Genomic DNA, 21,481 nt, shown 5'->3' on the forward strand with positions numbered 1-21,481 from the left:
CAGTGGCAGCGTTTGTTAATATTCTTTAATTGTTCTGTGACAAAGTTGGCTTTTGTGCACTTCTGGGAATCAGACTCCTTCCTGGCTTACTGCTTAGGCTGGCTCTCAGTTTTAAAGAGGCTGAGACATCTGCTGCACAAGAACATGCTTGTCTTGCTTGTGCAAACTGACTGTGCGTGTGGAAGCCTGCACTGCATTTTTTTTCTGTTTGGTGATGTATTAATTTCTTGGTTACTGTGCTGGTGAGTTGTGCTGCAGTGCTGCCCATCGCCAGCTCTAACAGCACTGGCTCTGAGCGAGAAGCTGAGAAGTATTATGTGGAGGGAGGCAGGTAGGGATGCTGCCCATCAGGTTTGGTTCTCTTGCTGCTAAATTTGTGGCATCTGTTCATTATTGCTCTTTATCTCATAATCTGATCAACGCTTTGGGTGTACCACTGGATTAGCTGTCTCAAAAGCCTTTGAGTCTCTCCTTTTACTGGGGCTATTAATGCTGTTTGTAATCAACCTAAAATGATCTCTTCGTGTCACTGCATTATTTTTTAAGTGCTTGAAATCCTTGCTTCAGCAAAAACGGGGAAGAGAGAACTCCTGTTTTGAAGCTACAGAAACTCGTCAGAAATCAATTTACTCATCCTTACGATCAAACAGCCCAAAAGGGCATTTGTATCACCAGCTTCAGTAGGTCTGCTTCCATGTAAGCTATGATCCTTTGAGCAAGCGCCTGGTAATAGTTCACTGTTGTGCTGGTGAGTCCTTTATTTGAGGCATTTTACCCTGTCCAATCTCAGCCACGAAGAGAGAGGAGGGTAAGAGAAATTGTCTGAGTCAGTGTGTAAATGTCTCCTCTTGGCTGCCGTGGCGTGATCTGCGCTGAAGGTCTCACAACAATCCTGTAAGTGAGCTAATAGCTCTCATTTCATTCCGGTCTGGCCTTTCATCAGCCCACACTGCACCAGACATACTCCAGAGCTAATGACAAGAAGGGGTAGGCTGTCTTCCACCAAGGTGATGTGTGCTGAGCATGCATGTGGGGAGGCTGGGAGGAGTGATTAATGCCCTGGGAATTCGCTTCTCTGCCTCGCTACACAAAGCTGTTGTGTCCGGGCACCGGGCGGGCTGCAGCTGGGCGCCAGGAACACGTTACCTAGTTTGCTCAGGATCAGGCACCGAGACAGAGACAGCGTGTTCTCAGCGGGCCGAGCTCGCCGCTGTGCCACAGCTTCATACTTGCACAGTGAGGCTCTCTTTGGACGTGGATCTGCTGCTAGGCGGAGGCAGGAATCCTGTCCTGCTCCAGCTCTGCTGCAATCTCCAGCCCTGACCTCTGCCAGGGTGAAGTCCCGGAGTTTGCTGAGTTGTGGGGGAGCTCTCCCTCCCCCTGGCTGGGAGGGATTGCCCCCCTTGGAGGTGAGAGGGGATGGTGCTTGGCCAGCAGTCAGGAGCCGTGACTCACTGGGGATCACAGGCGGAGCCCTGCTCTCCCTGCAGTCTGCTCTTCCTGCCGGAGCCCCTGCACGAGCAGTTGCTGGATGTTTTTCTCACCGGGCAGATCTGGGCTGGAGCTGGGAGAAGCTCGTGTCCACCATTAAAGCTGAGGAATTGGACTCAGTAAGTTCCCGGTCTGCAAGATGCTGGAAGGCTTCCTTTTCTAGGTGGAGGTTTGGAGAAAATGTTGGCAGTCAGCACTCCGTGGAGTAAGACAAGGCCAAGACCCTGGAAAACATAATATTTTGTGTTCGAATCATGTTACGGAGCAAGCAAGCCCTGTAAGACTGATCCACTGCTTTCAAAGACAGGGGCATACTGTCTAGACTCGGACGGACGGAAAAGGACAGCAAGCAGCCTAGTATTCAGAGGTATTTCACAGTCCCTTGCTGGAAGAGGATAGTTTACCAGGTGCTGGCCCTGGACTTTCAAGGGACAGAGTGATCTGGGAGGTGTTGCCCCAGTAGGACCAGCTTTAGGGGCTTACACTCCCTGCTGGCTGGCTGGTGAGGGGCTGGTCTGGTGGTGTATGCAGGGCAATTTAGAGAAGGATGTGCAAAAGAAGTGTCAGGTATTTCTGGAATACGGGTAAGAGTGGCCACTGCTGTCAGTGACCTGTGTGGGCTCATCAGAAATCCCCAGCAACCTCGCAGGAGAGTTTGTGTGCTCCTGGCTCTTGTCCCTGGCACTGGCACCAAGCCACCCCCGTGCTCGCTGACACTCGCATCCCTCCGAGCCGAAGCATCTGCGCTGCAGCAGTAGGGCTGTGGCTGCTCCCTTCCCTTCGTCCAACAGTCGGTCAGGGACTCCTGCATCTCAGAAGTAAGTTGCTGGATTAGTGTCGTTGTTAGATTGCTCTCTGTTTTCTGAGACACTAATCTCTGAGCTAAAGGAGAGCACTCCCAGTTTCCCTGGGTCCTCCTGTTGTTAATCTGCCGTATCTGCAGTGCTTCTGAACTCTTCTGTCCCACTGAGTTGTGTGTTTTGTCAGGGAGTGATCCTGCTTCTCAGTCCTGCTGAGGGAACATGGGCTTGTTGGGATTTTTGGGGCTGTTTCAGAAGTTGCTTAATGCTTCCTTGCCTCATGGGATGGCTCTCGGGGATTGCTTTTCACATCAATATGTTAGTAGCTGTGTTTTACTTTAAGTGCAGTTAATAGATATGTGTCAGAACAATTGCCGGTGTGCCTGCCTCTCTCAATCTTCTGTCTCGTTTGAAACAGAGCACTTTTAATGAATGAGTCCCCAGAGCTCCAGGTGAGTTAAGGAAGGGATGCTGCTGTTTTCCCCGGCAAGTAACTGGGTCCCAGGCAGCAGGAGGGCCATGTCCTCACAGTGACCATTGTAAAGGGTTTGGGTCCACAGAGCCCAGGCTGTGATCTTTGTATTCCTCAGATCACTCTTACGTTACCCCTTTGACAGAGGAAATGGCAGAAATCCCACTATAATCCTGGAGAACCTACCCTGAGGCAGCAATTTCACCTACCTATTTTTATCTGTTGTCCAGTGCGGCTGTGAAGTGTGCAGATTCAGAATATGGCAAGGGTATGGACCCTGAGCTCAGCAGGTCCTTGTGCCACAGCCACCCCACCTCACACAGCGCGAGGCTGCTTTCTTGTTTTTACTATTTCCAAGCTAATTGAGGGCTCTTCCATCTTTTTCCCAGCTCCACATGGTCATGTTTTTATACTGTTGCTCTTTCTGCCTCAGTAGGTTCCTGCTATCCTGAACTGCAGCTCTTTGTGCTCCCGATTCACTCCAGTCCATTCATCTCTTTTTGGTGGCAAAGTGCTGTCGGCTGCTGGATATTGGGCTCTTTGTTTGCTCAGCCAGCACAATGCTGGTAACAAAGGGGCAGCCTGTGCCCCAAGGAGCTCACGTGCTAGGGGTAAGGCAGTGGCGAGCAATAGGGGTGACGGCAGGAGCAGAGGTGCGGGTGGTGGGAGAGCTGGCCATGCTGGCGGCGGCTGGGGGCGGGCAGGGACGTGCCCAGGACGCTGCGGCTGCCGAGCACAAACCCGCTTTGTTCCCAGGAGGTGAGCCAGCCTGGATAAACAGAGCAGTCCCGTCAGCAGAAAGCATTTCCCTGGCCGGAGCCCCTGCTGGCGCTCTGGCTGGAAGTTTGCTGCCCCTGGGCAGGGCTGTTTTGCTCCTCTCCGTGTTAGCCTGCCCTGCTCCTCCCTCGCCGGGGCTCAGGTGGGACATGCAAAGCTTTCTGTTCATGGCGTGTGTTGCTGTGTGTTGTTGCCCTGCTTTTTCTGCTGCTAGCGAGAGACGTGGCTGCTCCATAGCCATGCTGTGTGCACGGCCAGCTCTGCGTGGCACTGGGAGGGCGACTGCACACCGTGTGCATTGACATCGTAGGGCTCCTGACAATCCTGGACAGAGGCACCTTTCAGTTCCTTTCCTGAAGGGTAAGGGAAGAGGGGACAGCCCAGTGAAGCTGCAGGGCTGCTGCTGCCTCAGTGCAGCGTGGGGCCTCGCTGGGGAGGCTGCTTGGTGCAGGGCAAAGGCGACACAGAGGTGTCCTGGCTCGGCTGCTGTGTGCAGTGGTGGCCGCTGCCTGCCCACAGAGGCCCCAGCACGCTCTGGGTCTGCCCTGGTGTCAGGGAAGTGTGGAGCTTCCTCCCCTCCTCTCGCTTCCTTCCTGACGGGAATTTGCTTCTAGATTTTTTTGCTGCTTCTCCCCCTGGTACAGCACAAACGTGTCCTGGCAGAGGTAGCCAGAGAGGCCAGATAAGGCAGGCAGGACCACAGGGGCTGCACTGCTGGAGACCCCCCCTCCTTTGGCTGCATGGGGAAAGGGCTCACTGAGCTTAGGACAGGGCCCCCTCGGTGCCCCTGCCTCTTGCACTCAGGAAAGGTTTTCCTTTCTGAGAATATTTGTGGTAATTTCAGTTTTTTCCTGCCACTAATGGATTTCCTCTTGTCTCAGCCTTAGGTACCGATCAGACCCCACGCAATGGAGGCTGGCTCTGTGGTACGAGCGGTCTTTGATTTCTGTCCCAGCGTCTCTGAGGAGTTGCCCCTCTTCGTGGGAGATGTCATCGAGGTGCTGGCTGTGGTGGATGAGTTCTGGCTCCTTGGCAAAAAGGAAGGTGTCACAGGTAAGAGCCTGCCCCTGGGTCTGTAGGCTGCCACCTGCCAGCTCAGCATCCACCGTGAGCACCTTCCCTGGCCAGTGCTTTGCTACTGGGACATGCAGGACCAGAACTGTTGTACCAGAGCTTTCACTGGGCTTCACTTGGGACTGAAGGTGCAGGGTCCCTTCCAGCTGCACGTCAGGTGTTCAGATAGCTCACTTGTTCTTTTGAGAGAGATCAGTGGTGTGTCATTCCTTGAGATGGGAGCTTCACAGCACTAGGTGCTACATCCTCTGTGTGGGACAGCCGTTTCCTGGCTAGTTTATGCGCTGACCTGCTGTGGAGTGGAAGGGGAGAGAGGAAACAGATGCAGTGAGGGTGGAAGCGCCAAGTGACCTTGTCAGTTCAAGTCAGTGGGACGCTCAGTGACAGAATCCATGTCCCCCCTGGAGGCCTGACTCAGCCCCGCTTCCTCCTTTTTGCTTTAAAACACTTTCCTGGACAAGCTGGGACCAATACCAGAGTGCCTACAGTAGTGTGCAAGTCTGCTAAACTTTCGGAAGAGCGTGAGAGACTTCTGAAGTACCAAAATGCTCTGAGTGAAACACTTAGTCTCGTCATCCTGGTGTAAGCAGCTCTTTCTCATCTCTACTGAAGTTGAGATGTGAGCTCTCAGGGAGATGAAAACCAGGCCACTTCAAAGCAGAAGCCTGACTCTTTGCTCAGCGTGAAGGTAGGGCTGCACTTCCACGCCCGGCCATGGAGATGGGGCTGCTATTGCAGCCTGGGCTCTGCTACCAGCTGTGGGCTGTCAGGCACCTGTCTCTGCTTAAAACAAAGATGGACAGGAGCAAAGGTGCAGAGGAGGGCTTTTCCCCTGTGCTCCACATAGCTGATAAATGGCACTGGACGAGTGCATGCCTGATCCCAAGCCACTGGGCACAAACTACTTCTGCAGAAATCAGCAGCGGCTTCTTTACCACAGTTTTTTCTCTCAGTGTAACTGAAGTGCTTGTTCTCAAGAGCATGAAGCTGTGAAGGAACAATAAACAGATGTGTATCATAGCTCAAAGATAACGAAACATGCCAAAGTTAAACAGAATGTCTTTTAATGACCTTTAACTCAAAACCAGCTTGCATTCCTGCCTTTCATTGGAACAGCTGTCGTAGTTTTCTGCCCAGTTTTCTAAGCTAACGTTGCAGGGGATTGAAAAAGCACTTCTTAATAGAAGCTGTGTAGGTGCTGCAGCCTACCAATAATAATACTTAATACTCTGGGGAATAATTAATGTAGCTCTGTGGCTTCCTTTCTAACAGTGTTAGGTTGTTTCCATGTACAGAACAGGAAACTCAGACATGGAAAAAGAGGTGGAGTTGGTCAAAACTCTGAAGGAAGCCACTGAAACTAGAAGCCTGTGGACTGTTGGTTCTACCTCAGGTTAATGACAGCAGATGCCAAACTGCCTAATCCTGGTGGAAAGTGCAGGGTGTCCGAGATAGGATGTCTCCAGGTTTTATTGGAGAACATGGAGTAACCACTCAGTGGTTATAACGAGTAAATTCTGGAAGTGCTACTAGCCCATAGTCCATCATTTCTCCTTACCGTGGATTGTAAAAGACAGGAATGACATTTGTAGGGGGCTTTGCAGTGGGCTCTGCCATACCCAGTCCTCCCAGGGCTAAAATCAGTAACAGGGTGAAGTCCTGCGATGGCCAGCTGTGCACAGCCCTGTCTGGTTGTGGCATGGTCGGAGTAGCTGGGCATCCTGCGGTGGGTACCATGGTGAAAGAGCTGCACGAGGTGGTAAAATGGGCAAGGTCACCAGAGCCTCAGCAGGCTCTGCCTCTGGCTCACAGATGTGGCCTTCCTGAGCGTGGCGGCCTGACTTTTGCACTGAGGCCATGCTGGGGCCAGGCCTTGCAGAATGAGGAGCACAAGGTGGATGTGCCCAGTCAGAAGTCTTGTGGTCCAGCACTAGTGGAACTCACAGTCCTCATCGTGTCCCTGGGTTGGGATTCAGGCAATGAAAGTGGAGAAAACCTGATACGTCTGTTCCCAGAAACTCTGCGGATGGTCCTGGTTGCCTGGAGTGAACTGAGGACACAAAATTTTTGTTCTCTGTTAGCTTCTAAGCATTTTAAATATGAGGAATTTCTGCCTCCCAAAACCATTCCTCTTCCACCACACTGTTGAGGCACCCTGGGTAGCTGGGGGCACAGTATTTTCCTTTAGCAAGAGGAATAGATCCCAAGGGTCTGGAAGAAGGGTGGAGGGAGTTGTGGTGAGCTACAAAAAAGACTCATTGTTGACAAATGCTTCTCATTTTAGGGCAGTTTCCTAGCAGCTTTGTGGAACCTGTGGATATTCCCCCTATGAAGCAGGGAGAAAAACTGTTTGTTTGTACCAGTGACTTCACATCTCAAGAGCCAGGGAGCTTGTCACTGCAAAGAGGTAATCTTCATTCCCTTCCTTTGCTTTGCATCTCACAGACCCCTGCTGTCCTACCAGAAGCATAGGGTGAGCCTTGGCACAGCATCCTGCCTACAGTGGCAGGGGAGAGAGGGGAGTTTTCTAATACCCCATGACATGGATCACATCAAAACCTCTGTGGACTCTTGTGTCTGTCCCTGCCTCCCTCCAATGCCAGTTTCTTATGATCTATTGTTACTCTTGAAACTCCAAATACTGGAGTTGTGTGATCACAGTAGGCTTACAGCTGCCTTTTAACTGCCCTCCAATCCCCAAATCCTAGACTTTGGGGGAAGGAAATCAAAGCTTTGGTGCAACTTCATGGCACAGCAGCTAGAAAGTCACGGAGCTATAACTGTGTAACTTAGCTATGTGTGTGCATGAAGCTGCCAATGCTTCGTGCTTTACCTTCAGTCTGTGCTCTGGTACATCCCCAGAACACACTGCAGAATGCCAGACCCTACCCACAGCCAAAAAGGACATGGGGAGGAAGGAAGAGGAGGTGAGAAGCAATCACGAGGGCAATTTTGAACTGGTGTGTCTCATTCCCTGCAGGAGACCTGGTGATCCTGGGGGGTTCCCTGGCCTCCAGCTGGCTCCAAGGCCGAAGCAGCTGGGGTTCAAAGGGCTTTTTCCCCTCATCATGTGTGCGGGAGCTGTGCCTTTCAACTCGGAGCCGTCAGCTGTCCCAGAGCGCTCTCCTGGAGGTGCCTGCCTACTCGTTGGGCCAAGCCCGGGCCCTGATGGACCTGTCTGCTCAGCTGGAGGAGGAACTGGACTTCAGGGAAGGGGATGTGATCAATATCGTTGGCATCCCAGAGCCTGGCTGGTTCGAGGGGGAGCTCCGAGGCCAGAGGGGCATTTTCCCAGAGGGTTTTGTGGAGCTTCTTACTCCCCTAAGAGCAGCAGGAACCTCAGAAGATCCAGAGCCCAGAGGGACTTGTGACACCAATGGGACAGTGGAGGTGCCCACCAAACAGGAGGAGGACAGCAGAGAAGATGGAGGGCAGGAGCCAGGGAGCACCTATGGTGTTGCCCTCTACCAGTTCCAAGCCCTGGAGTCCCAGGAACTGGATTTTGAAGTGGGTGACAGGATTCGGATTGTGGGCATTCTGGAGGATGGCTGGCTAGAGGGGGAGCTGAGGGGGAAACGCGGCATCTTCCCACACAGATTTGTGAGACTGGAAGCCTCCGACCCCTGCAGGGAAAAGGTGGGTGCTGGAGATCCCCAGGCTGGAGTCAGCTGTGAAGTAAACATCCAGCAAGACCCAGAGAGCGCCAGCTCCAAAGCTCTCCCTTTGCCAGGGAAGGATGGCAGGGACATAGAGGATGGCTCCACTGCACACCCTGTGGCTGACACCATTACGTCTCACATGGTAGAGAGGTCGGAGGGTCCTCTGGGCTCTGATCTGAGACAGCGTCAGGCCTTTCCTGACACAGGACTCCAGGGGCCACATCCCAAAGCCACAGCAGACTCCCTCCCTTCTGACTGCACAAAGACAGTCAATGGCCTCCATCCCTCTGCTCAGCTGCCCCCACAGCAGAGCAGCAAGCCTGGGCAAGCAGGTGTGTTGGAGCCTCAGGCCCTGCCCGAGCATGATGGAGACAGTCCCGCCATGCCCCAGCAGGCTCCCTGCTCCCCACCAGACACTTGCAGAAGCCAGGTCATTTCTCCTCCTAACAGCTGGACAGCACCAGAGCCCCAGGAGAACCAGAGCAACACCCAGGACTTGGATGGTTGGGTGGACAGTCAACAGGAGAAGTCCAAATCTTGTTCCTCCAGCTTGGGAGGTGCCCACGTGGGCTCGGACACCTGGTCTGGGACCTGGGGGGAATGTTCCCTGCTCACAGCTCAGGGGGACGGCTGCACGGACCTCGACTCCAAACTGACAGAGCAGCTGGCGCAGTTTGAGAAGAGTCTGTCGAGTACCGGTGCTGAGCAGGACAAGGTCTCCCGGCATTTCTCCATCTTGGACTATAGCTCAGAGAAGGACATCGTTCGTGGCTCTCCCGAGCCTGCCTCCCACGCCAAGCCTCCGGAGAGGAGGAAAGCCCTGAGGCCACCCCCTCCTCGGCCCAGCACCCTCACGACAGCCCCCGTGCCCTCGCAGCCCGGCCGCCTTCCCAAAGGCAGGTCCCTGTCCTTCTCGGTGAAGCCCTCCCGGCCCGCACCTCGGCCTCCGTCCAGCAGTCAGCGGAGGAGCCTGGCCCCTCTGCAGCTGCAGCCCAGCGCCCAGGAGCAGCGTGCAGAGGAGGGCCGCGATGACACGATGCAGACAGGAGCGGCTTCCCCCTGCTCCATCCTGCTGACGAGGATCGGGGAGGTGGAGCGAGACCTGGAGGCTTACGGGAAGACCCGCGCTGAGCTGAGCTTGATGCTGGAGGAGCAGCAGGATGAGCTGGTGAGAGCGGAGACCCTGGAGAACCTGGACTTCTGTGATTCCAACATCGAGAGCCTCAGCGTGGAGCTGCAGGAGCTGAGAGGTGAGTCTGCAGCAGTAGGGGGTAGGGGTGCTTTAGTAGGACAGGTGGCCCCTGCCACGTACAGCCCCTGCTGGAGACAGTCTTTTAATCCTTTTTTTTAAAAAAAAAAAATTCTTGATTTTGGTTGTTTTTGTAAACCCTGTGGCACTACAAATTACGGTGATTTTGCTTTGCACTTGGAGAAGAAGGCTGCCTGCTTTATGTGGGCACATTCGGACTCTGAAAACCCAAAGGTAAGATACAAAGATCAGTGCTGTTACCTCTGTTATACTTCATAATACAACAGAGAAAGTGGAAACATACATCTCCCACAGGCCCTTCCACAGCTTCTCCCAGGAGCTCTTACAGTGCTGTTCTCTTACCAAAACTCATGATGCGCAGGAAATGTGGGCACTGCGTGCGGGAGGTGGAGTGAAATGTCAGCTCATGCCTTGGGATTACTCACTCTGATTTCAGTGCCTCCAGCCTCCCACTACTTAATCAGTATTGTGGGGCCCAGGCGCCTTGCTGCAGGATCGTGTGTGATGCAGAGCACGCGGGAGCGAAGGATGATGTCAGTGCGCTGGGGAAGCGGGGTAACACGCAGCCTCCACACCAGTGGGGTGTGAGAGGGATGCTTGGAAGATTCGAGGCTTGGAGTTAGGAAGAGGCAAATCCGGGAAGGATCTTTCTGGGACACGTCTCCTGCTGTCTCACTGCTTCCTGACAGAGGAAGGTCCTGCTGAATTTGTTCATTACTGAAACTGAAAGTTTTAGGCAGGAACTAACGCACTGGCTTGAGACATCCTGCCTGTCAAGTTATCCCCTTACTAGTCCCAGGGGATTTTTCAGCCCTTCACGAAACCTGAGGAGTGAGAAGCAGCAGCCCTGGTTCTATGATCAGTGTGTCCTACCTAAGGACACAGAATAGGGCTGGCATAGTCCTGGGGGAACACAGCCCATCCATTTGTCGTCCGGGGAGCCAAATGAACAGCAGAAAGGATGTGTTCTTCTAAAATACGTGTTTAAAATGTGCAGGTTGCTTCTCGGCATGTCTTGTGTGTACACTGAAGTTACGCTAATGACCTGACTTGGGCAGGATTAGTGCTTGCCCTCCTGCAGCTGGAGCAGCAGGGTGTGTTTTAATTTTGCCTTCTGCCAGCTGGAAGCATCAGTTGTGCGTACAAGTGCTACAAGATGCACGGATGACCTCCATGGGCTCTCCTGTCTGTTCAGGACACATTGTGGTCATCTCTTGGCTTCTCATTTGAGCTTCTGTGTTTGGGGTATGGAAAACTGGGGAGTGTTGCTCATGTCCTGCTGCTCCTCACCTGTGGGTGAGGGCTGGCAGAAGGATGGGGCTCGGCAGGAAGGTGTGGAGGACAAGGTTGCGTCGCTTGGGCTCCGTGCTAGCTGCTGGAGCTGGCAGGGGTGTGGAGGCGGGGGAAGAAGGAGATCTGATGCTCAGTACCTGGTCTGTGGCTTCCCATGGTCTCACACGCACCTCTTTCCCTTCCCCGGGGATGTTGTTCTTAGGGCACGGCCTGGTGGTGCCCCACTGCACTCCTTTTCGCTGCCCCGGGGAGGCTGCTGGCTGTGGCAAAGCCGTGGAGCCGGTCTGTGCAGTGAGAGCCTCCCCGCAGCCTCCCTCCCGCCCTCTGGGCTGGTTACTGATTACCTTGGGCAGCAGGTGGAGGAGGCTGGGGCTCTGAGCCATTGGGCACAGCCCCATCCTGCTCCTGCGGGCTGGTTTCAGGAAGTGCTGCTTGCCTTTCGCCTGGGAAGAAAGCGCCGGAGCGGAGGGGAGAAACGGCACCAGCCCCAGCCGGGGCTCGGGGAGCAGGAGGACGATGTGCACTTATCCCAGGAGGAACTATGGTGTGGAGGATCCTCGGCAGGATCTTCGGCTTCTCAGCTGGGAGTATGAGGACTGCTGTGCTGCGAGGAGAGGGGACGTCACCGGGGTGGACGCGCTGCTCAGGGAGGCTCACTGGAATGAGAGATCCAGGACGAAGAGGCAGCACCCGGACTGGGAGGGAGCAGACAGAGGCTGGGATGATTATGAGGGTGAGGAGGGCGTCTCTGTGGATGAACAGAGCGTGAACGGAGACTGTGAAGGCTTCTGGAAGGAAGACGACAAGTACATGGACTGCAGGAGAACAGACAGGGCTTGGAAAGGCAAAAGCCAGGACACGGAGGATAGAAACTATGGGGTGAATGAGAGGGAGAGTGTTCAATACAGAGACTGCAACTCCGAGATGGGAGCAGGGCGGTACAGAGAGGACAGAGTACCTGGGAGGTACAGGGAGGGGGGAAGGCGGTACAGGGAGGATAGAGGCCCTGCAGAGTCCAGGGAAGGGGGAAGGTGCTATAAGGAGGACAGAGACCCTAGGGACTACAGTGAGGGTGAAGGACGTTATGGGGAAAGGGAAAGGCAGCGTAGGCAGGGCAGGAGGGGCTCTAGAGGGTACAGGGAGGAGGGAAGGCAGTACGTAGATGCCAGGGACCAGGCAGCCCAAGAAGACTTTGAGCAGCACAGGCAGCCTAAAGGCCATGTCATGCACCGCAGCGATCCAGCTGGAGGCTGCGAAGCTCCTGCGTTTGCAGCCTGGTCCTCGGGAGACAGCAGCACGAGCCTGGAGTCAGGCTCCTGCTACAGACAGTCGAGGACATGGGACGTGGACTGCGACGGCTGTGGGGAGCCAGAAGGAGCAGCCCTGGATGCTAAAGCAGAGCGCTCCAGGGTACGCACGGGCCGGCCAGACTGGAGCCACATCTGGGAGGCGGAGGAAGACAACAGGACGGGCTCCTTGCTGCAGCGAAACAGTTTCTACAGGAGGACGGCTCCCAGCACCCTGCGGCACTCGGAGTTTGTACAAACCAGGAAGGAGAAGCGAGGTAGGCAGGGAACTGCTTGGGAGTTGCCGGTGCGGTGTCCCAGGGCGTTCCTTCACCCTGCCCTAGTGCCCAGACACACTGCTGACGGCACGGCCGTGACCCTCAGCTTCAAGGAGCTTTGTGGGGCTTGCTCTCTTGTTGCAAGGTCACGAGTAGGTGCTGGGGCAGGGACAGCAAGGCTGGGAGGAGGGAGCCCACCTTGGGCCTGACCTCCCCGTCAGGTAATGGTGTGTCTGAGGGCCTGCTGGCTGCTGCGCCCTTTCTGTGTCCAGCCCAGGCACCTGTACGTGAACTGAACTCTCCCTGAGGGGGGTGGAAGCGTGGAGCAAACAGCACGGCAGCGCAGCAGCCACCTAGGTGGCAGTGCTGGAGGCTGCGGCTGGCTATCAGCTTACCAAAAAAATCTGTTCTCTGGAGGTATTTTGATTACGCAGGCTCTGCAGGCTGCATTTCTGTGCTCTCGGCTGCCCTGGCAGGGTGGGACTTTGCTTGGTTGTGTCCCCAGGGTAAGGGAAGGGAGTGGTTTTGCAGTGCCAGGAGGTTCAAAGGGCAGCTAGGAGGGGCCAGGAGCACAGTGGGGAGGGAAGCAGCCTGCAAAGCCCTGGGAGGCTCAAAATGGGGCAGGGGCTGGCCTGTGGGAGCTGCACCTGGGAAATACTGCAGGCAGCTCCCAGCTGGGCCTGAGGAAACCACACACCGTGCTCACCGCTGGTTCCACAGCAGGACAGGGAGAGAGGAAGGCTCCAGGTGTCTTCCGTCTGTCCTACAGCCTGTTTATGGCTGCAGGTCCCTGCTGTGTTGCTCTTGAAGCCTCACTGGGGCCCTGGCCAGCATCAGCAGCATGCCTCTCTGGCAAATGTGCTTAGCCCCTGTAGCTGCACTGACTCTGTGTAAGACCTCACCAGCACCTGGGAGCCTTCCAAAAAGTCATCCCACAGTGCTTGGCAGCAGACACCTTCCTGTCCTGCTGCTAGGAAAAAGTCTGCTCTGCTTTTCCCTCTCTGTGTACCTCTAGGTGCTTTTTACAATGCTGTCTGCTCTCCTAGCCGCCTCCTCCTCTCCACAGAGTAGCAGAATTCAGGACTTGGAAGCCCTGTTAGGGATGACATGGGGACATCTTTTCCACCAGCTGGGTTGTTACACTTCTCGCAGATTTCTCTGTGGTGCAGCCCAGTGACAGCTACTTGGTTAGAGCATCTCTTCGAGAGGAGGCTCAGATGTGTCTGCCTGATGCTCCAACAGAAGGAGACTCCTCCTGACATAGCGGTGCTGCTTACTCACCATCCCTCTTGAATGTTTTGCATGCTAATGTGTTGTATTTCAGCTTTCAACCCCCAACCTTTTTCTACCAAATTACAGCTTTTTAGTTGATGGTATTTTTTTCTCAGACAGGTACTGTAATTACCAGCCTTCAGTTCTACCAGTAATTTTTCAGTCTTCAGGTCTTTGTAATTAATGGTCTTAAAATACTCATGGCACAGGCTCACAGAAAGACCTGACAGTGTTTATTCTTCCCGATCTTCACTTATTTTTCAGTTCCTACTCTTAAAATAGTGGACTTCAAAGCAGCAGGAGACATCCTAGGTGGGTGTCAGCACCTTGCTGCACTCCTGTTCCTTGTTGCAGACCCCTACACATGCTTTTGCTGCAGCAGCACTCTGGGAACTTGTGCTGAGTTTCGGATGACCTGAGCAGAGTCATTAGTCCCCAGAACACAGCCCTGCGTGTGGCTGCATTTCTTATCCCCAGTAATACATTAATGCATTTGTCTATGTTAAACCTACTTGGTTTGAGTAGTTCCATCTTGTCCAAAATACCTTGGCTCAGTTAGCGACTAATATGTGTAAACCTTGTGTGTGATCCTACGAAATCATTTACTTTGAAAATATTATATAGGATCAACTCTAAATTCAGTTTGTGGAGAATGTGATTAGAAATGCTCTCTTCTCTAGATATTCTCCATTGGCAATGGGTTTTTGAGGTGCCAGTTAGCAAGGTCTTATCTCAGCTTTTGAGGTGGAAAGAAGCAGAATATTTATTTTGTATAATTTTGCTTGTCCATCATCTTATCAAGAATTTTACTCTCTCTGCTTGTTATAGAATTAGATCAGTATAAGTATTTCTTTTATCCTGGGTGGAAATAAAATTGGATTATAAAGTAGCACTTTATTCCCTCATTTAAAAAACAAAACCTGAACTCTTAATTCTGCCATCCATGGATTTGTCTTGATATCTTTCTTCTCTTCTTATTTTTCTGTACTTGAAAGTTCCCAATATCTATTGTCTATTGTATGTTTTTTCTATATTCATTCATGTGTTAGTATCTGCTGCCTGTATCGAAGAACAGGCCCAGGACAAATTTTCCATGGGTATTGTTCTCTTTCTTGATTGCATAACAGTGTTTGTTTGGATTATCTGCCTAAAACATCCTTTTAAAGAACTTCCAGTTTTCCTTCCATTTTCTCTTGCTGTTTTTGCTCACAGTCATTTTTTATTGACGTCCTGCCTCGGCGTTGGAGCCCATGATAGCAGAGGGCAGCCAAGAGGCACGTAAGGGCAGGGAAGGCAGGGACAGCCGGGAGGGAGATGGCCCAGGAGGACCATGAGAGCTTCTCACCTGTCTTTGCCAGTGAGCATCTTGTTAGTCCCTATCCTCCAAGATTTGAGCGTGTGGTTTGCTGCAGCGAGGAGCCTGGCAGAGCCCGGCAGCTTGGTGTTGTGTGCTCAAGTCCACCTGTGCCACAGGACGTCAGAGGGCACAATGGGGGAGCCAGAAGGCTCCACGTGGGACACCTTTGAGATGAGACCTCCTGGTGGCCCTGGAGAAGTGCCCCAGTCTGTTCCTGTTCAGCTCATCCTTAAGGTTTGGATTTTTCTCATTGCTCCTAAGCAGTGAGACACTGAATATATTCAGTCTGTTGCTTTTGGAGCAGTGGATATGTTGTGTTGTGGACTTACTACTCCTTGTGTCCAGAGTGAGAGTTTTCACCCCAGGCAGATCCTGCTCCTGGCAGGGAGCTCAGCGTTTCGCTCGGATTAATTATTCCCCGCCCTAGTTTCATCCCCTCTCCTCTCTTGCTAGGCAGTAACCCCTCCCCTCCTGGCGTCCACATACCTCGAATATTTGCAGCTGGTTTGTTTTGTCCTGAGTCACCGCCTGCCTCTGCTGGGCCCTGAGCCTGGGGCTGGAGTCTCACAGGCGGGTGCAGCTCTGCTCGGAGGCTGGTGCTGAGCGAGCCTGCGCGGGGCTCGTCCTCGGCGCTGAGGCTCCTTGGGCTCGGCTTAGGAGGCACGGGCAGAGGCTGAGGGTGCCCAGCCACAGCCGTAGCTGCCGATGGACAGCACATCCCTCTCCGGACAGGGTTAGCAGCCCGGGCCCTCGAGGCTGCGCCGCGGGAGCACGCGGTGACGGGGGATGCTGGCAGGTGAGCCCTGGAAAGGAGAAGTGGGGAGGCGGTGTGCCTCTCTGGGAGAGCTGCCGGGCCCTGCGGGATGGATGCAAATCCTGCTGGGTCTGTGCTCATGGATTAACTCTGCTCACAAAGTGGGGCAGGGAGCTAAGCTCTTAGCTGTGCCTGTGCTCACACTGGGAGCTTGGTTGTAAGAACTGGACGTTTTCTTGGGTTGGAAGAATATCAACAAAAGTGGCATTTCTGAGACGAGCAGCCTGAGCCGTGTGATTGTAGTATTAAAATCATGATCTCCACGGGAAGGGCGGAGGTGGGAGTGTGCTCCACCTCGACACCTCGCTGCCTGTTTGCCAGCAGATGTGTTACACATTGCCCTTGGGCCTTCTGTGCACCAGCAGGTGGATCAGCAAGGCTCAGAAGCAGGAGCAACTGGGAGACTGCCGCAGGCTGCCAAAGCAACAAAGAGAGCTCGTTTGTCACAAATAGCCCAAAAGGGACAGAGAAAAAAAATGTTGTTAGGGATTTTCCTTTGGAGATCCATGTCTCAGAGCTCATGCGAGAGCTGGAAGAGAACAAAATTAGAGTCTCTAAACGTTGTGATTGAGAACACTGTTTTTGGAAGAGTATTTCTGAATGCCCTTTTGGCATCTGTAGAGTGGGTAAACATGAATTTGTCACTGGACTGGAATTTGGTGGCTTCATTAGAAATACCAGTAGCATTCCTGTAGAGTAACGGAGACCAATCCAGCTGTGGTGTGTGTCTCGGGGCCTCCAGAACTGATGGCTTGGGTAGAGCGCTAACATTTAAATGGGAATTTGTTAAAAAAGTATTTATTAGATGACCAAAACCCACAGCTGTGAGAGAGGGTGAGTTTAGTTAAAAGCTTAATAAGCCTCATTTAGGGAATACTGCAATTAGACATATATGAAAATGTAACAAGTAAGGAAAAAGAAAATGGCAGCAATCAAAAGAGATGGTATAAAATACAAAAAGAAGAGTTTTTAAATATGACAAGTCCTGCAAATTGTCCGCATCAATCAGGTGGGAGTGCCAAGTATTAAAAAAAAATAAATCTGTATTTGTATTTTTTGAGCTCTGAGTGTTTGGAAAGAAGCAGGATGGCATTTTGAGATCATGGCTGAAGGAGGATGCTGGGCTGGTGATAAATAGCAAGAGTCATAAGAGCCGTCCTCTGCAGCTGCCTTGTTTTTAAATAAATCTTGAAGTATTCAGAAAGGGCAAGAAGGCCAGAGGGGAATTAATTTGTTTGAGTATTCGGAAATCACAGGCACAATAATGGAAACACTGACACAGTTTAAGTGGGTGGAACTGGCATACAGCATCGCACCAGGTCAGGCAAGCTGCACTAATGACCATTATGGGTTTAAAACTTGTGCAGGAAAGGTTTTAATTTTCCTTCCCCGGGCAGGCTTTTGAGACTTGCAGAGGAAAGGTGTTGTGGAGCTGGAAATCTCAGGAGTGTCAGCCAAAGCCTTGCCTCAGGGCGCCTGATTGAGGTTTTTGTGCTTGGGGTTTGCTCACTGGAGCGTGGGGAGCAGCCGTGGTGCTGGGGATCCCCGGCTCCACTCCAGTGGTCTGAAGTGGGTGCAGAGGCGTGGGTGCAGAGAGGACATTGCCCTGCTTAGGGCAGGGCTGTGCAAGGCAGGGCTGGCAGAAGAGGTGCCTGCTGCTTCTCCCTTAGCTCTCCAGCACGGAGCTGTTGGAAATGCCAGGAGCTAGGATCCAAGGACCTGGTTTACCCACAAGATCTTCCTTGCAGTCAGACTTATTCCCACCAGATAGCTACAGCTGAATGAGGAAGCACAGCAGGATTGTTAGGCAATGTGGTAAAGTCCGAGATTTCCTGTGCAAAGTTCAGGCAGGGTGGTTGTCACTTTGCATGTGGATAAATGCAAAATTCAAATCTTTGGCCGCTGGAAATTTAATCTTTCCCTTTTGAGCTTGAATCAAATTTATTTCTCCCAGGAGCTGGATTTGATGATCCTTGTTGGTCCCTTCCAGCTCGGGATATTCATGGGTCATTTCTGGCTGTTGTTGAATACAGGCTCAGTTTCAGGACTTCCCGTGGCCACCCCATGCTTTGTCAGCTCATTCAGGACGGGCGGTATCAGCTCACACGCCCACCTTGCCTTGGTTTCACTCACCTGTTTGCATTTCAGTTAACACCTTCGTGCTTCTTCCATGTTGCCCTGCCACTTGAGTTTGCTTTCCTGGAAAACAAATGACATTCCTTTAGAAGAAAAAAAAAAAAAATCCGTCTTTAAAACAACTCATTTATTGTTTCTATTTCACTACTGCTTGTGAGCTTCTAGCTGCAGAGAGCTGCTGGACATTTTCAGAGTGTTTCTTTGTCCTTTTGTTGTCTGGTGTTGGGTTCAGACTTTGAGCGCCGTGGCCCTGCAGGACACCTTTGTGGTGTGTTTGCAGAGGACCTTGCAGGGTAGGGCCTGGTCTGTAGCTGAGGCTTTCCAGATGCTTTGCAAATGCAAACAGTGAGTAAATATAAAACCTGGTGTCTGCTCCCCATCCCTCCTCACAGGCTTCTGCTGCATTTGGTTTGATAAAGCTGGCTGGGGAAGTCAAGGCAGCCATCGGTTTAGGTGATTCAATTTCCCATCCCACTTTCACACCACTGCTGGATACTGCGGTTACCCTGTGGGGCCCAGCAGCCCCAGCACCTGGAGGTGGGGAGCACTGGGGTCTGCAGGGGCTGTGCAGTGGGTGCCAGACCCCCAGATAACGCGGAGCCTCCCAGGGCTGGGGCTGGTGTCAGTGCTGTTTTCCCCCCACTCTCGGCCTGCTGTTGCCTGAGGCTTGCAACAGGAGAGGTCAGGGAGGTGGGGATCTGGACGTGCCTGTCCTGCAAAAATACTTATACAAATATAAGAGCTGGGGGCCTGTCCGCAGCTCTGATAAAATCCCGGTGAAATGCAGCAGCTGGCGATGCGTGGGAGACAGCTGGGGCTGGGGAGCATTTGTCAAATCAGCTAATTGCTGAAAACCACGGATCCGAGGCAGACCAGGCTGTGCTGCAAGGGGCTGCGGGCCCCATGGGTGCCAGTTCTGCAAAGCAGCAATTAGATGAAGGAGAGCTGAGTTTTGGGGCCAGAGCCTGGCTGGGAGGGCTCGCCAGCTGAGTTTGGGCCATGCTTTTGCTGTGTTTCTGGCTGGGGGGGCACCTGGTGTAGCAGCAGGCAGGTGGGTACCGAGTTGCTGGGGCCCAGGAATCCGCTGGGATAAAATGTCTGAACCTGAATGAAAATGGGAGGGGGCCGGGCTGGCGGGGGAGCCACAGGTGGGACCGAAAACCAGGAGGAAAACCAGCAGCCTGTGCCTGGAATAGGGAAGAGGAGGAGGGTGGCGAGCCCCCAGACGTGGGGCTCCCTGCACAGCGCTCCCCGTGTCGCACACCAGCAGTTTGCCACAGTCTCTTGTGGGGAGACTGTGAGGGGATGGTGGGCCTGGGCATGGGGCACGTCCCTGGGCTGTGCTGGGGGCACTGGGCCCTCCCTGGCCTGGCACCCACCCATGTCATTGTGGGGTGCATGCGGCTGCCCCATGCCTCTGCCCCATGCAGCCCACGTTGTCCCCCCGCCACCTGCAGCTTCGCCAGGGCTTGGCCTTGGTGCCAGCTGTGGGTCCTGGCCACCTCGATCGCACCCCAGCAAGGCTTTCCTGGCCTCGCACGAGTGCTTCTAGTCACGGTCCAGCTCCAGGCTTTGCCGCCGGCAGCCCCATTGTGGGTGCCTGGAGGCCTTTTCGGCTATTCAGATGGAAATGGCCCAGAGCTGGAGAATGGGGACCCTGTTCCCAGCCCCAGGGGAGGGGACGGCCGCCATGGCCAGGCTGCCATAGCCAGCCCCCAGCCGGCCGCTCCTCTGCTAGGGTGAGGAGGAGAGCAGGGCTCAGCCCCACCGAGAGTTTGCTGGGGCAGCAGAGTTGGGGGCAGAGGTAAGAGAGGGCTGTGCGTTGGGATACCAGTGCCCAGCTGGTGTCACAGGCCTGGGGCAGGTTTGTGTGGCTTGCAGTCTGCTGGCCCCCGTGCCAGGAGCAGCAGGGAAGTGGCCGGTGCATATTTGGATTACCACAACTGAAGATTTGGTACAGGGTGGGCAGGGACAGGCTCTGCAAGCTGTCCCTGTGCTGCAGCATTCAGCACTGGGTCCCCAGTACAGCGGTACCGGTGCTGTGAGGGCTGGTGGTGGAGGCAGGCTGTGGGAGCAGCTGTGGGCAACCTGCTGGCCCTGCTCTAACCATCGTGTTTGGCAGACTCACAGGTTGTGGGCACAGTTCAGCTGCTGCTTGTCTCCTGGCCTTGCCCAGCAAGGGTCAGGTATTGCTGGAGGATGCTGATCGTGCTTGCCTGTCTTGCAGAGATGACCCTCCTGTCCTCCCAGACACCATCCCTGGAGACGTCCTCAGCTGCCACCGAGAGTCCGGAGCACAGGATGCTGGAGAAGAGGTCCAAGGTTATTGAGGAACTGCTCCAGACAGAGAGGGACTACATCCGAGACCTGGAGATGTGCGTGGAGAGGATCATGGTGCCCCTGCAGCAGGCACAGGTAGGAGTGTGGGGGCAGGCTACAGTGTGGCACTGATGGGGTGGGGTGAGGATAGTGAGTCTGCTTTGTTCTTGGAGCAGCAAAGGAACCCACAGGGGAAATTCAGATATGTAGGGTGATTCATGTTACTCCTTGCACTCATAGAAATATCCCATTTGTTTTGGTATCCTGCTGAGCTCCCACTGTTGCTGAGAGCAAGAAAGCTAGCAGCAAGTATCACGGATTAATTTCCTGGGTAGAGCGGGGAACTGTTCTCTTCATTTGTATTGTAGGTTAAATCCATTGTCATGAGAAAGAAAATATGGGGTCCTGGCATTGTGACAGAATTGGTGGGAAGAGAGGGAGAATGTCAGGTGAACAAAGGCAAGGATGAAATTGCGGGGAAAGAGGAGTGGTGGTACACATAAGGAGGGAGAATTTCAATGCACAGTGAGGACGAGGGAGTGAGTACAGTCACTGTGGTGCGAGCAGGCCAAGCTGAGGGGCTGATGGGGAGCTGAGGGCTGGTGGGTTGCAGGAGGGCAAGGGGTGGCTGTTGAGTCTGGCTGGGTCATGTTCTCCCATCCAGGACATCTCTCTTTCCATTCCCCAGGTGCAGAATGTAGACTTTGAGGGTCTTTTTGGAAACATCCAAGTGGTGATAAGCTTCTCTAAGCAGCTGCTGTCCACCTTGGAGGCTTCAGATGCCATTGGTATGAACTCTGCTGTTGCCTTTTCTCAGCAGGCCGGGATGTGATTTGCTAGTGGGGTTGCAGAACAGAGCAGTTTAAATCATGGGAGCATTTCCTCCCTGCTGGTCCCTGTCGGTGCTTATCAGTCCACTGGTGAAGCCGTGAAGACCTGTGTTGCTCCATGGGTCACTATGTTGAGAAATGAGGGCTGGCTATGGCTCCCCCTGGCTCCTTCCCCAAAGAGAGCCCCGCTCCTCACACCTGCACAGGCAACTCAGGCCCTGGGCAGCCTGTGCCTTTGTTCCCCATGTGGCTCTCCACTGCCACTGACCAGTCACCCCCTGGAGAGATGGATCAGTTGAGGTCTCTCTGCCTGTGGTTCCTGGGGTCCCTCTGGGGATCTTCAGCTAGGGAAA

The 21,481-nt window shown here is 53.6% G+C and overlaps 1 protein-coding gene across 7 annotated transcripts in view; it reads left to right on the forward strand.

The window, feature by feature from the left end:
• DNMBP (dynamin binding protein) overlaps window positions 1-21,481 on the forward strand; it is a 32,140-nt gene that overhangs the window by 4,177 nt on the left and 6,482 nt on the right. For 4 of the 7 annotated variants that reach the window (XM_068688202.1, XM_068688206.1, XM_068688207.1 and 1 more), the window contains exons 2-6: window positions 4,422-4,593; window positions 6,899-7,021; window positions 7,595-9,523; window positions 20,207-20,394; window positions 20,987-21,086. In XM_068688202.1, coding sequence (XP_068544303.1) covers window positions 4,449-4,593; window positions 6,899-7,021; window positions 7,595-9,523; window positions 20,207-20,394; window positions 20,987-21,086 — 2,485 coding nt within the window. In that variant the 5' untranslated portion in view covers window positions 4,422-4,448. Of the gene's footprint in view, window positions 1-17; window positions 1,611-1,637; window positions 1,859-4,421; window positions 4,594-6,898; window positions 7,022-7,594; window positions 9,524-10,550; window positions 12,401-20,206; window positions 20,395-20,986; window positions 21,087-21,481 lie in introns of those variants that run through there. The other 3 variants (XM_068688204.1, XM_068688205.1, XM_068688208.1) reach the window with 3 other exon arrangements.

Source organism: Anas acuta, chromosome 7 (assembly GCF_963932015.1).
Source record: "Anas acuta chromosome 7, bAnaAcu1.1, whole genome shotgun sequence".
In the NCBI taxonomy this organism is placed as follows: Eukaryota; Metazoa; Chordata; class Aves; order Anseriformes; family Anatidae; genus Anas; species Anas acuta.